Here is a 15,567-nt window from a genome sequence, read left to right as displayed (position 1 = left end):
CAAATTCTTCTTAGGTTATGATTAGAATTTCAAATTGACACCCTTAACTAAAACATCAATCAAATGATGAATAGGGCTTCAACTTATTGCACAAATTATAGGGCCCTACTAGGTGGATTGTTCCATTCATCACCACATTGTTATTGCCAACAAACCAATTCAGTATTTTAAGTAAGGTTAATTCACATGATAGTTGTTTTTTATTTAATTAATCAATACACTAATTACGCTAGTAGATTATGTAAAGCTTATCTCATCTCATCCTCAAGAGAGAGAGAGAGAGAGAGAGAGAGAGAGAGAGAGAGAGAGAGAGAGAGAGAGAGAGAGAGAGAGAGAGAGAGGCGTCATTAAATTGAAGCGCACTTGCAGCAATACTGGCCCATTAGAGAGTATTGTGAAAGGTCAATGATTCTTGTGGATGATGATAATGAGTGGATTTGGCATTACTAAACTCATCATTTGTTGGAGCTGGCCAAGAGGCGTTTGAGAAAAGCACTCTATCAGATAATTAATTAAGTATAATGGGGAACTACCTCGGACCAAAAGTGGAGACCTGGCCTGCCTCATTTGTAGAATTTTTAGTTTCATGCGTTTAAAAAAATTCAAAAAGGAAGAAAAAATGGCTTGCATGGGCCTGGCTCCAATATTGCAATTTTCAAGTGTTCTAGACCCTATACGGGTCACTGTTATGAGGGTTGAGAAATTTTTTGAAATCTAAACGGAAGAGATACCATACATACCCTCACAAACCTTGATTGTCTTGGGAAAAAAAAAAAAAATCTATTTTTATGTCAATTTTATAGTTTATGGGAGATGGTTCTTTGAGCAAATGGCAAAGGAGACCACGTCAATGAGTTCAACATAACTGTTTTGTACATAAGAGAATAGTGAAGTTATTCCATGTGAGAAGAGAGATAGATAGGATGCTAATGTACCTTCCACTGCAGCTTAGGCCCTTTTTGGTATCATTTTTCATTTTTCATTTTATTTATTTACCAAAAATCATTAATGAAAACTATTTTTTATCAAAACATTTTTATGTTTTGATAACTACTAGACAAAAATAATTTTTTATGAAAAATAGTTTGGTATCTCTATGTGCAAAATAGTTTTTTAAAGAAATGGGTGAAGGGTCTTCACCCATCTTTCTTATAATTCTCTTTCTCCACTTTGGACTGAAGAAGAGGGGACAAGGGGATTGGATTTCTAATTACAAAACAAATGACTATTTTACCCTTCCATATTGAGCCTTTAAACACATGCTTATTAAAATCAGCACAAAAATAATTGAAAATCATTTTTGGCCAAAACACATAAATGACTCTTGATCTCTTTTTGGTTTTTGTGTTTTACCAATTTTTTTTAAAATAGAAACAAGCTCCATAAATGATACCAAATGCAGCCAAAACCATTTTTGTGAATAAAAATCAAAAAGAAAAATGATACTAAAGAGGGGCCTTAGAGAACCTTTTCCCTAAAAAACCAGTAGGGGAACACTGCTAGGTTGCGTCGATCATTTACCAATGTAGGGATCAATGATAGTATTGGTTGGATCAAGACTTTCGCATTTTAGGAGACTTCACAATGATTTTTTCCCAAAGAAGTTAATACTTTATGGGCAAAGATTTTCCACAACATCAGTGTGAGAAACTTCATTATTGCGAGGGTGGGAGAGGTTTATCCAATAAAAGATTTGCGTTTTGTTTGACCAGAAAGAATATCAGTGTGAGCTCCTTCAGTCATATGTGAGAGGGTGTAACTCAGGGTTGAAATCTCTGGCCTTACTCAAGGTTGGGGTCAGATCTGGATTGAGGTATTGGGCTGAACTCCAACCCATACCCTGAATTCGAACCAAACTCTCGCCCCATCCCTCACGGCGGAAAGCTCTTCCCCAGGCAGCAAGCCCCAAGCCCCAAGCCCCAAGCCCCACCTGATCGGCGATTCAATTGGCTCTCATCTTCATCCCCTTCTTCTTCTTCCTCTAATTTCTCATGAACTGAAACCCTACTTCCATCTTCCTCCATTTCTCTCCGATTATTGAAATCTGCAACCTGCCTGAAAAGAGCCAAGACAGGTCCAACTGAACTCAAGACTGAACGGTGTGATACAACCAAATTGATCTCTCGGTGGGGAAAGGACACGTGTCGCCCCTGAGACACGTGTCCTCCACCAGATAAGAATTCCAATGACTCAATCACGCTCGATCACGTCGTTTGCATGAGGAAAATATTCCCCACAAGAAGGACGGCCATATGGGAGAAGGACAGAGGAAAAGACAAGAAAAAACCCTAGCCCCGAAGAAGCATATAAGGAGGCCGAGAGGAAGGAAGAAGGTAAGCATTCAGACCCTCACCATTACTCCTTTACTTAAAACTGTGCAGCCGACCCTAACTTGAGCATCGGAGGACTAACCTCGGACAAAGCTCTGGACCTCCGCCGTCTGTACTTGTGCAGGACCAACTCGCGGGGTTTTTTGGCAGCAACACGGTGAAACCCCAGTTTCGGATGTAGGAGCTTTATCACAATCAAAACCAGTAAAATCAAGGTATTTTGTTTTGTTCTTTACCTAAAAAATGGGTTCAGGAATGAATGTCACCTATTATATGATGGTTTAAAGTGGGTATATGAGAGCTTTGTGGGTTTCCACTTCCACAGGTGATGGAGGGTGTGAAGGAGATAACTAGAAGTGGGGGTTAAGTTCATGGATGGACAAGAAAATGGGTTCGATTCAATAATTTAAGCTACGGTTTATAAGAGCAAAGTTCCTTCTTGGCTTATGGTCAATGAGTGAATTCTTCTCATGATTCGATTTCTTATCGAGCTAATTTCGGGGATATGAGAGGATTTTCATCTGTTGCTTCCAGAGCATCTATTGTAAGCAGAGATATAAGCGAAGGAATCTGCAAAACGCAAAGCTCCAATGTCGATAGACCGATTTATGGAAGAACAAAAGTGCCCCCGTTCAAAAACCAACAAGTTCAGAAACTGCACTAAGAGGCAAGTCTTCTTCATTCAATCCCTCCCAAATGCCTGATTCAAGTAGCATTTCTTGTGATAGACACGAGATATCCACCATATCGGTCGATCATCAGTACTTCTCTAAAATACTTGATAGAAAGGATTGGTTTATTTTGCTAAATCACGAGTTCAAATACAGAAAGACCAATTCGACTCCACAGTTTGTTGTGAGAATCTTGCAGCATCAGGAAAACCCATTACACTCACTCCAATTTTATATCTGGGTTTCATATGTCAAGGAGACACTGGTGAATTATCAATTTGTTCGGAGAGTTTTGAGTTATGCCCTGAATCGTAAGGGTCCCGTAGTGTTGTCTGTTGACTTGCTTCAAGAGATTAAAAACTCCGGGTGTCGCATTTCTGAGGACCTGATTTGCGTTTTAATTGGTAGCTGGGGAGGGTTAGGGCTTGCCAAGTATTGTGCTGAAGTTTTTGAACAGATTTCACTCCTGGGTCTCAATCCAACTACTTGATTATACAATTCACTTATTGATGCATTAGTGAAATCCAATTCCCTTGATTTAGCATATCTCAAATTCCAGCAGATGCCCATTGATAACTGCTTCCCCGACAGATTCACGTATAACATTCTCATCCATGGGGTCTGCAGGATTGGAATTGTTGATGAAGCGCTTCGTCTCGTTAAACAGATGGAGGACTCAGGTTACTTCCCTAATGTGTTCACGTACACGATCCTTATTGATGGGTTCTATAACGCAAAGAGGGTGGATGAAGCCTTTCAGGTTCTGGAGATAATGAGGCAGCGGAATGTGAGCCCTAGTGAAGCCACATTTAGGTCATTGGTTCACGGTGTCTTTCGATGTTCAGATGTGCATAAAGCATATCAGCTGTTACTGAAATTTTTAGAAAGCAAGCCTATTTTGTGCAAGCAATCTTGTGATGCTGTACTGGGTTGCCTTTCAAAGAATTTTTATGCCAATGGAATCCATGGAGTTGTTAAGAAAGATGGAACAAAAGGGTTATCTTCCAGACAGTTCAACATTTAACATTGTGATGTCTTGCTTGATGAAGGGTGTTGATCTGAATGAGGCTTGCAAGATACAGGATGGTTTTATTGAGAAAGGTGGGAAGCCATGTTTCAACACTTATCTCATGCTTATTGAAGTTTTGTACAGGCAGGAAGAACTAATGAAGGGGACAGATATTTGAATCAGATGGAGCAAGATGGAATTGTATCGACTGTATCTTCATATAACATGTTGATCGATTGTTTTGCCAAAGCCACAATGATGGACAAAGCATCGCAGAAATTTGGAGATATGCTTCAGAGAGGTGTTGCTCCTACTCTTGTTACTTTTAGTATTCTTATTGATGGCCATTGCAAAGTCAGGGAGGTAGGTAAGGCTAGAGAACTGTTGAAGATGCTATTTGACCATGGTTTCAAACCTGATATCTTCACCTTTAGTTCAATAATTGATGGTCTTTGTCGGGTCCACCAGATGGAAGATGCTTTTGGTTGTTTTGATGAGATGGTTGAATGGGGTGTTTCTCCAAATGCTGTCGCATATAATATCCTAATTCGGTCTCTCTGTTTTGTTGGGGATGTTGCTAAAGCGATGAAGTTATTGAGAAAGATGAAAGATGCTGGTATAAAGCCAGATGTGTTTTCTTTCAATGCTCTCATTCTAAGTCTTTGTAGGATGGAGAAAATTGAGAATGCGCAAAAGCTTTTAATTTCCATGTTGAGAGTGGCCCTGACACCTGACAAACTTACGTATAATGCTTTTATTAAGGCATCATGTGAAGCAGGAAGAGTTGAAGAGGCTAGGCAGATGCTTCTCATCATGGAATTCAGTGGATGTTCTCCAGATTTTTATTCGTACACACCAGTTATAGAATCTCTAACCCATTTGGGTCACTTGGAGGAGGCCCATGATTTAATCAACAAAAATGAAAGAGGAACTCTTATGAACTCCATTCCTAATTCTTAGGATGAAGTTCATACAGTGCATGTGGTTGGCTCATCTGTTCCTTCTGTTTTCCTCCTATGAATTCCGTTCCTAATTCATAGGATGAAGTTTACACATGGTTGACTCATCCGTTTCTTCTGTTTTGAGGATTTGGCACAGAGAAAACCATTATCAGGCATCAGGCTTATATCCTTGCCGCTTCTTTTTTTGAAGCATGTGAGAAGGTATACAATGCAATGTGATCATCTTTCTTCCTTTGCATTGTCATAGCGCTGCACAAAGTTGGATGTCTGGAACCTAAGTTATAACATGTCAACATGCATTTCTTAATGGGGTTATACTATTGTTTTTCCATCTATATAGTGTTTTTCTAGACATAAAATCCCATGTCTTACACCAACTGAACTGACCAATATTATTTTATATTTCACGCAACATAATTTACACCATCTAGTGTAGAGGGTCTTGCCCATGCGGCCCACCTAGTTCTGCCTCATGGCAGGATGATTTGGCAATTCTGAGCATTAGATATAAAGGGCAAGGTCTAAATTGTCCATATGTCGAAATAGGGCCAAATTGAATCATATATGTAGAGTACCGTGGACTAAAAAATTTCCTTCCTGGTGGACTTATATTATAAATGAAGAATAAAGGATGGGGGCCGGAAGGTGGGGAAGAATTTTTTTTTTTCTTTCTTCTCAAGAGTGTCATTGATGCTTTAAGGAAAGTTCTATAAGTGGGTAATTTCCCCTGGGGAATTATAAAGCAATTAAACTTACAACATTATGAGACCTCAATGTTAAGGTCCTTCAATATGTGAGGGATTTTCCTGGTCCTAGTGGTCTGCGAATTCAATTACCTCTGAGCTGAAAGTGGTTATTCAGGGAGTGGAAATTGCCATTTGAAATGCATGTAAATGGTCAATTACATACTGAGAGTAGTCAGATCATTGGACTTTTTGTGCTCCTTTCCCAATATCTGTGGAAATCAAGCAAGTTATCATGGTCTAGTGCTGACAGTCAATTTGGTGCATGTCATTATTAGAGAATACAAAGTCATGTATGGAGAGGCCTCGACAGCTGGGAGCAAAATGGACAAACAAGCACATTGCTCCTGATGAGAAGATTGAGACCTTTGGGCTGGATTATGATGGAAAACGTGATCGATGGAATGGATATGATCCTGCAGCCTATGCCTTGTTATGGAGCAATATGAGCAGAGAGATGAGGCTAGAAGGAAATACCTAAAAGAGCAGCAGCTAAAGAAAATAGAGGAGAAGAAAAATAACCAGAATGGTGAGGGTGAGGGTGAGGTTGGTGATGACGAAGATGATGAAGATGCTCTAGAGGTTGATGAAGCCAAGGTCGATGAGAGCAAGCAGATGGATTTTGCTAAGGTCGAGAAGCTTGTGCGCACCACTGGTGGTGGTAGCACTGGTAGCACAGGAACTGTTAGGTGAGTCAGAGATACTTTATACTTACATCGAAATAGTGTGTTTCTGGTTAATGCTCATTGGGCTTGTCCAATTTGGAGAGGTAGTTTCTTTTGTTTTGTTTTTTTTTTTTGGGCCCCCTGGACATAGTCCTTTAAGGCAGTGGCTGTTAGTCCATGGTCCATAGGATGGTCGGTGCAAGGCCAGAAATTGGAACACATTGATTTCGCTCATTCCTGTCCTTCGCTTTAGGGCCTGTCCCTCGGTGTGGTCAGTACTCCATACTGTCGGGCAGCGAAGCTTACTCTTGTTCACTAATTATGATGGTTCGCCAGGGCCTCTTTCCTTGTTTAACTGGAGCAATTTTTTTAGGAACTTGCGTATTCGTGAAGACACAGCAAAGTACCTTTTGAATCTTGATGTCAATTCTGCATATTATGATCCTAAAACCTGGTCTATGCGTGAGGTTCCTTTTCCAGATGTTGACCCGAATGAAAAATTTTATGAAGTGAGTTAAAACACAGTTCCTAAATTCACTGAGTTTAGGAACTTTGCGTTTTTTAATTGATGCATTCTTACATCTCACTGTTAATAAATTTGTATCTTACTTCTACATTATATACTGATCTCTGGACTGATATTCTTCAGGGAGATAACCAATATAGAGTGAGTGGCCAGGCATTGGATTTCAAGCAGCTCAATATTCATGCTCGGGAGGCCTTTGAAAAGGGGCAGGATATCCATATGCAGGCAGCTCCCTCTCAAGCTGAACTGCTCTTTAAGATTTTAAAGTTATTAAGGAAAATTTGACATCCAAAACAATAGATACGATTATGGAGAAGTATGGTAATGCAGCTTCTGAAGAGTACCAATGGAGCTTCTACTTGGGCAGAGTGAGAGACAGGCTGAGTACGATTGTGCCGGTAGATTCATAAAGGGCCAGGTAATTTTGGCATTAACAAATTACATGTCTTTTACTGTAAATGTGTATTTGTTTATCAACCATGACAGTACAACATTGCATGTCTATAGTTTCCTTAAGTCCTTCTCGATGCTTTTAACTAGGGAGCTAACTCCGAGATATGCTTCATTGCAGGAGACATCTCTTCCTATAAGCAAATATGAAGAAGACATTTACATTAATAACCATACTAGTGTTTGGGGTTCATGGTGGAAGGATCACCAGTGGGGCTATAAGTGCTGCGAGCAGACGATACACAACAGTTACTGCACAGGTGCAGCTGGAATTGAAGCTGCTGAAGCAGCAACTGATCTGATGAAGGCAAATATTGCTCGTAAAGTGGCTACTGAAGGTTAGCATGTGAGCTTGATTTTGATTTTCTTGGAAACAAGAATTATTTAATTGCCATACTGCTCTGGGCTCCAGTTTCTTTTTTGGGTGAAATTCCACTACTCAAATATTTTAGATTGTCTAGATCTGAGTCTGATTTTAGCATCCCTAAATGTACACAGAGATACCTACACCAAGGGAGGAGAAAAGGCTAGCTACTTTGATGTAGATAAGCCACTTGAGCTTATTTTATTGCAAATAAGCCTTGGGTTGTGTTATGTATGTGTTGGGCCTTTGATCCCATGGGTTTTCTTTGAAATGAGCCACTTTAATAGGCCTAAAATATGGATAGAAGGTAGGAAAACGGGATTTTATTCATTAGTTTAATTAGTTGCTATTTAATTCAATAAAGGCTCATTAGACCATTAGTTGGTTGTAAAGTCATATATGGACTGTTAGTTAGGTAGTCTTACTCCATGTTGGAGTCATAAAGTCAAGTCCTAGTCCTATTTTGAATTCCTAGTTGTAGTAGGAGTGTCTAGTCCTATTGGGAAACTAGCTTCTAGTTGTAGTAGGAGTATCTAGTTCTATTGGGAAACTAGCTCCTAGTTGTAGTAGGAGTATCTAGTTCTATTGGGAAACTAGCTCCTAGTATTAGTATGATTGTAAACTTTCCCTCTATAAATAGAGAGGCATAGGTACTATTATTGAACAGATTTGAATGAAAGAAAGTTTGCATTTATGAAAGAAAGTTTGCAACTAAATGCTTAGATTAGCTGAGATAGCTGTGGGTGAGAAGCCCAGGCTGAGATAGCCACTTCTTTTATTCTCTTTCACCCTTTTCAACCCCCCATCTATTTTATTCTTCTTTTTTTATTTTATTTGTTGTAACATTCAAGAGGTATAGTTCAGATTTTGATAAAAGTCTCCAGAAATCAGAACCGATCAGCAATCCTAGTGGGAATAGGAGAGAGATCGATCTCCTCTCTTTCTCTCTTCTGTACTATGTTCAGCCAGGTCTTCAATCAGGGTATTCCAGGCCTCATAAGGGTCCCTCGATCCTTACCTAGTCACTGTTGGAAGCATTTAGCTGCTGTTCTTGAAGGTTCTTCTCAGTTTTCTCTTATTAGTCAGAAAATCAAGAAAGCTTGTAACTTCACAACCAGCCGTCAGAATCCTCCCAACTTTGGGGGGTTTTTGTACCCTCTCTAGGGACTATCTACGCCCAAGAGTGCAACTCAATCGAACTCCTACAGCCCTGGCCGCACTTCTCTCTCTCCAGCTCTATAACAGGTCTTTCTCGCTCCTATCGGGTTAAATTTTGGGCTAGTTTTGCTCCTATATGGGTATTGTATCCTTAGGGATTTATTTGATGGTATTATTTCTTTGTTTCTTGGTCTTATTTGTATTGTTTGGGGTTATAAACTGCGGAGTTAGTTACTTGTAATTTACTCCTGCATTATACTTGGGGCACCGATGTCCCAGATGATTTGATGTTTGACCATAAACAACTTGCTGAAGCAATAAAGAAGGTAACATAGGGTACCTTTATTTGAATTCTAAGTCTTGTTATAAGTTGTTTTATATTTGTAATCCAGTGCTTGACTGTGAGACGTTGGTCTTGTTCACTTGTCTTTCTTGAAACTTACAAAATAAAAAATGTCTAGAATTTGAAGTTAGAAAATAAAGTTAATTAAAGTTATTTGGAATTTAATAAAAGCTACAAATAAATAAAGGGGCAAGCTTGAGATACGTTCCAACACCAATGCTATTTCTATCATGTGGTGGTGTTTGTTACACAAACCTTTTGGACTTATTGTCATTATGTGATCATATATATATATATATATATAATTTTTTTTTTCAATCCAGACCAACATCTCCATAGGTCAGAATGTTGGTTTAGAAATTGCAAAAAGAGAGGTAAGAGCTCCATACATAGTGGACCATCTGGTTAAGATATCCAATAAATTTGACATGGTGGCTTATCCAGGGATTTCCCACATATCCAATGTCAGAATGACTAGCATGCACTGGTTTGTGGAGAAATAACCATTTGGTGTCTGAAACTAGAAACCGAGAAAATTTGTTGACCCCTAGAGTTCTTTTTCTTTCAAATTAATCCTTAGCCTTCAACATGCTGGATCTACCATCCAGGTTCCATGTAAAGTTAGGATATGCCTTTTTTTTTCTCTTTATACTATTACATAGTGTTGGACTCTTTATCAACCTTGTGAGAACTGAAGTTGCTTATGCAAAGGTTTTGTTGGCTTGCACAGGAGGATGAAAGAAAGAAGGAAGAGAGAGATGAAAGAAAACGAAAATATAATGTCAAATGGAATGAAGAAGTATGCTTTTGCTGACCCTTTGGATGTTTAAGAAGGAAGTTGGTGCCAATGCAGTTTAGTGTAATCTGGTTTTCGTTTCTAAATACGTGTTTGATCTATTGTAGGTCACTGCTGAGGAGATGGAAGCGAATGAAGAAATTTCATCATGATGACCCAATGAAGGACTTCCTTCACTAGCATGGGACTTAGTTTCTTCCGAAGCTCCTAGGACTGCTGCTGAAGTGAGCAAGATGGTTTTGGTAGTGATTCTGCTTTTGACTGCCCCCTCTGCTATCTCCATTTCTTGTATATGATCATTAAACTAGAGAAGCAAAGAGGATTTAAATGAATGCCTTTCCACTTGTACGTATCACTGCCATTGTTAACCTGATGCTGATCAAAATGTAAATTTATATTTTGGGCTGAGGATCGCTACCTGCATCCAACATGGGGGGCTGCTTGCTTGTCTCACAGCACCTTGTAAAGGAACCGTTTCTTGTGTATAATCATTAAACAAGAGAAGCAAAGAGAGTTAATTGAAAGCCTTTCAACTTGTATGTGTCACTGCCATTGTTGATCCGATGCGGACAAATTATAGTGAAATTTAATAACCAAACATGGAATATATGGAGTTGATGAGATAACCAAGAGAGGTAATAATTACGAAAGTTGGGTTTGAAAATTTCAGTTCACTTCCCTTCAATTTCCCTTGCTACCAAATAGAGATTTAAAGTGATTTCTGAAATGCTGGTATGGAACTGACTAAAAAGAGTGGAGACAGAATTGCCCCTTAAACTAAGCTTTCATGGAAGGCTCTACAGGGAAAACTTCAGACTAACAAGAGTATACATGTAGGATTTCCCGGCAGCTGGTTCAATCGGATAAGGGTTTATCACTCAGATTTGGGGTTATGATACTGATACTGAATAGAAGTTACTGCCTGATTTTTCCTTTTAATTGCTAAAAAATAAGCATTTCAATTATTAAAGCAGCACCTGCCCTCAGGCATAGAATGGCGAAATCATGCCCCCACCCCTGTGAAACCCACACCTTGTTGATGCCCATGTGCACCTCGTCATTGGCCACGCTGATGCAGGGCTGCACGCACGGCCAGGGAGCGTTCTTTTCCCCTTTGTTTATTCAATGACTTCTATGGAAGTGAGAAGCTTATCATTTCTGTAAGGCACCCACTGCACTCAGTTATGAACCCAAGAACATTCCAATGATTTATATTGTTCAAGAGATAATTCCAGACTCCAAATCTAATGGGGCATTACAGGAGAAAAAAAAAGCCCAAAAGAAACAAATAAAAAATCAATCTGAACATACCAGACCAGAGCAGACTAGGCTTCTAGTCTTCTATACAGTAAAATTTTCATTTTTGAGGTAAAATGAGACCCTATGCATCACTTCCTCTGTATCACTCCCAAATTAATTTTTTTTTTTAAATTTTGGATTGAAACTAAAGAAAACAAAACTGCAAACCAGAGCATTATAAGAAAAGATCACCATTCACTAGACACCCCTTGCCAGCATCTCCTGGTATTCCTCTAGCGATGTCTTCCTCTGAAGCTTCATCTCCTCCTTGAACCTGGCAATGAACTCCTCTGCTCTCTCATCCACTCCCTGAAACTGTGGCACCTCCTTCAGTTCCACCACAGACTGCCGTGACCCACCTTTGGGAGGAACATGTACAACACCACTTGCTGCTCCTCTGTCACTTCCAGCCTTGCTAGTCTCTGCTAAAGTAGTCTTTCTGAATAGCTTCATCTCCATTGTGGTTGCTGCAGTATGTGCCTCAAGTTTCTTGGCTTGAACTGATATGGGCTCAGCTGTAAACAGCTGATCCACATACACAGCTGCAAACTTCTGCTTGTGGCTGTAATTCTTGTAAGGGGGAAGTGTGGATTGAGCCATCACTGGCTTCTTAATCTTATGTGGAAGAAGGCGAGATAGGAAGGAAGGAAAGCGGTTTGAAATCGCGGTGAGAGTACGACTGAGGTGAATTTTGGTTTTCTTGATGGCTTTGGATTGCTTGAGCTTGTCAAGCTTTCTTTGGATTGTGGAGGTGAAGCCCTTCCATGCTTTCTTAGCTGGTCGAAGCTTCTTTCCCAGACTCAAGCAAGACATGAACTGGGTAAGAAATGTATAGCTTTGCTAACTTAAGAAACTCTTTATTATGGCTCAACTCCACAACTGTAGAGAGGCTGAAGATATATATAGTTACAATAGCTTGATAGCCAAGAAACATATAAATACAAGGAGAGTAGAATCATATTCAACTTAGAAAAACTATTGATAGGATAGAGTGTAGCTTATGCAAGGTAACCCAAGTAAAATAAATCTCTTCCACATGAAACTTTTATAAATCCATAAATGAAAACTAACCAAAGATAGAATCTATAAATGAAAACTTACCAAAAATACTTGTTCTTTATGTTTTGTTAGGATAGGAAAAAAATCAAAAAAGGGAAAAGAATGTCTCTGGTCACGTGCCCTCTATGCGAACGTTAGAACCAAAGAGGGGGGTATGCGTAAAGTTAGGATGGATTTTTTGGGTTTCATAGGGTAGGGGTGTAATTTCATTGCCTTCTGTGTTTGGGCATAGGGATCATATATGATCAGGGATTGATCTGATCAAAAATTTGTCACCAATCATTTCAACTCAATAAAATTTTTTTTTCTTAAATAAACTTCTATTCGTAAAAAAGAGTAAACGTCATAATTACCAAATTATAAGATTCCATCAATACACTATAGAAATAGGCCAAACCATTTTACTCAGAATTGACAAGGCTCTCCTAAATAAAGAGTCAGCTCCATAATTTCTTGGCCATCTAATTTGAAAAGTCATGTCTTGGATACTATTTTAAGCAAAACCTAAAATAGATGTAAGATGATTGGACCGACAGTAGTAGCCGAAATTAGATGCCTTTTTGAGCTGGGAAACTCTCTTTCGGTTATGTAACCATGGCCCATTGGTGGGAGCCCACCAACTCAGAGTGACAAGTTTGACCTTTGAGCTGAAAGTCTTACTAGTTCTCTATAATTTCCACTTAGAAGTCTTAAGCCAGTCCATATAAAGTTTACATTCTAATTCAGGAAATGTGGAAGAAGAAATTTATAAACGAGCAAATGTTCTCAGGGTGAGGGGGCTCCCTACACCCAGACATAGGGCTAGCACCCAAAAAGGGACGTATTGTCATTTTGTTCTAGTAACTGGCATAGGGGCTACTCTCACCTAGAAAACTTTGTACAATGAAAAAATTAACATAATGTTGATGTTGTCTATGCTAAAAATTATCTGACTTAAAAAAATCACTCTATCCTTCTGTTTCGTGCACTAAAGATGCTCTTGCATGTCTTCTCATTGACATCACTTGTTGATATTACTTATATCAAACTGATAGAATTCTTTTTTTTTTTTAATATAATTCCTAGTAAATTATCAACAAAAGAAATTAATTATGTATTAAATCACGTAAGATATTAAATTCATTCCCAAGACCTCTTTTTCTTCTTGAAAGGAAAATCAGTAGATTGATCCAATTCTTAATGGCAACGTAATGAAAGTAATAATTCTAAACACCCCACACCCTCAAAACCCAAAAAAAAAAAAAGGAAAAACTGAAAGTAATAAAAATTTCGCCATCACCTAGTTATATAGTTATAACGGTTCGCATATCTCCCATATGTATATGGTTTATACTATGAAGATTTTTTCTTTTATAGTAAAATACTAAGAATATTCCGATGTACCTTTTCTGAGTCCCATCAAACCACCATAACCAGTGGATTAAGGGATTCTCTATTTCGTGTGGGTGATGGAAAACTCTTATCATCTCTACGTTTTATTTAAAAATAAAGAAAATGGTACATTGAGCCTAAAGGTGTATTCTATGCCATGATACATTATAACATATTTATTTATTTTTTGTAAAAAAAGAGCCTAAAAGACAATGTGGCCTTTGCGCTTAGAGATTGGGGGTTGAAATGACCATCCCTTCCCTTATGAAAAACGAAAATCTTGCTCATGTTGATGCTTTTACTAGTGCTTCCATTGGCATCTGCACTAGTATAGGGGTCACATTGCCTTTTAAGAGCTTTCTCCCTTATATTTTTAAGAACAAGAGATTGTTATCTAGTTGTGTAGCCTCTACAATAGTGCGAGGTCAATGAGAGCATGTTCTATATACATAAATGAGATTTTTTTTTTTTTTATTTCATAAGAGTTAGGGTGGTAGTTTTGTGTGCTCATGTATCTTGGCACAAGGGATGCACGATCATTCATCATTTTTTTTTCCAAAAATAATAAAAAATAGAAAAATTATTTTGTTCTACCCTAATTTGAAACTTTTTTTTTTGTTGAATCCTAATTTGAAACCTTATGTTTTATAACACCTTAGTTTCATTATAATATCAATCGCACCCCTAAAGCATAACAGTGTTAGCTTAGAATTGAAAAAAGACCCTTTCAACCCTGTTATGGCCATCTTCATCTATATATACCAGAGTTATACTTGCAGCAATAGTAAAAGACCGGAGATTCGATTCCCTTTCAGAATAAAATGGAAACAAGAGGAGACTTGTGGGTACCTAGGGTTCGACCTCAACTGTGGTAATCAAAACCAGAGTATGACGATTCTTGAACTTCTATCTTCATGAAGGTTTTGGTTACAAGCGATCGATTAGGTCAAACGAGAGATAAGTGTGGCCGACCCAGAAAATTGTATTTAAAAAAGTCCTCTGTAACTTAATGTTGTAATCGGTTCAATTTGTGGGTTTTTACATAGTAGGGTAAAACAGTAAGTTTACCCTTCCTTAGAAAATAGTAACCACACCATGTCATCACTTAATGCTTTTCCTCTAAGAGAATGAATTTAAGTGTAATTTCGTTTACAAAAGAGGAGATGTGCTCGATATTATAAGCAAATTAGGATGGCACAAAATAATTTCCTAAAAAAATACTAATATGAGAAGGTATAATGAACTCCTTAGCTCATAGACCCATTTCCTAAGAAACAAATAAGAAAGTGGTTATCTATCTAAGAGCACGGCCTATGTCTATCTCTCTTCTCCACAAAATAAAGTATAAATTTTTTTATTAAAATAAAAATGTCTTTTAACAAATAGAGATGTATAAACACATGAGCCACGCTGCTATACTGAATTCTTTTCCCCAAACCAACATGGACGACGCATCTTTCCACAATGGCTACCAAAGTTGCAATCACTTTTATTGTTTCTTTCTCGATCTTCCCTTTTTTTTTTTCCTTTTAATGGACTTGGACTTCTGGGAAGCTCTCTTTTTCTTTTGAGGTTCTTCTCCTCCACAGTTTGGGAATGTACCATATGTGGACGGCAAGGCTACTTGCCTTTCCTTTCCAACTTTGTAGTAAAAGATCCCAATCCAAAGGTTGCTTCCAAGTTAAGAGAATAAAATTTTATATATTGAAAAACAAAAAAAAAAACAAAAAGGAAAGACGTATACAAGTCACTTCACTTTATTTATCCTGTTTAAACTACTTTCATCCTTTTGATCAAACGGTCATCCCTCTCTGCCATATT

The 15,567-nt window shown here is 38.3% G+C and overlaps 1 protein-coding gene and 1 pseudogene across 1 annotated transcript; both read left to right on the top strand.

Moving 5' to 3' along the window:
- Positions 1-2,490: 2,490 nt before the first annotated feature.
- Positions 2,491-10,538, top strand: LOC122090604 (annotated as a pseudogene).
- Positions 4,194-4,970, top strand: LOC122092260 (putative pentatricopeptide repeat-containing protein At3g16890, mitochondrial). Its single transcript, XM_042662591.1, has one exon. The coding sequence runs from the start codon at positions 4,194-4,196 to the stop codon at positions 4,968-4,970; it is 777 nt and encodes a 258-aa protein (XP_042518525.1).
- Positions 10,539-15,567: the final 5,029 nt, after the last annotated feature.

Source organism: Macadamia integrifolia, chromosome 10 (assembly GCF_013358625.1).
Source record: "Macadamia integrifolia cultivar HAES 741 chromosome 10, SCU_Mint_v3, whole genome shotgun sequence".
Classification (NCBI taxonomy): domain Eukaryota; kingdom Viridiplantae; phylum Streptophyta; class Magnoliopsida; order Proteales; family Proteaceae; genus Macadamia; species Macadamia integrifolia.
Note: the sequence above shows the minus strand (reverse complement) of the source record. Positions and strands in the feature narration are given on the sequence as shown.

Bases quoted from the DNA above. Each gene is read 5' to 3' on its own strand.
- LOC122092260 (XM_042662591.1), top strand. From the start codon at position 4,194: ATGGAGCAAGATGGAATTGTATCGACTGTATCTTCATATAACATGTTG.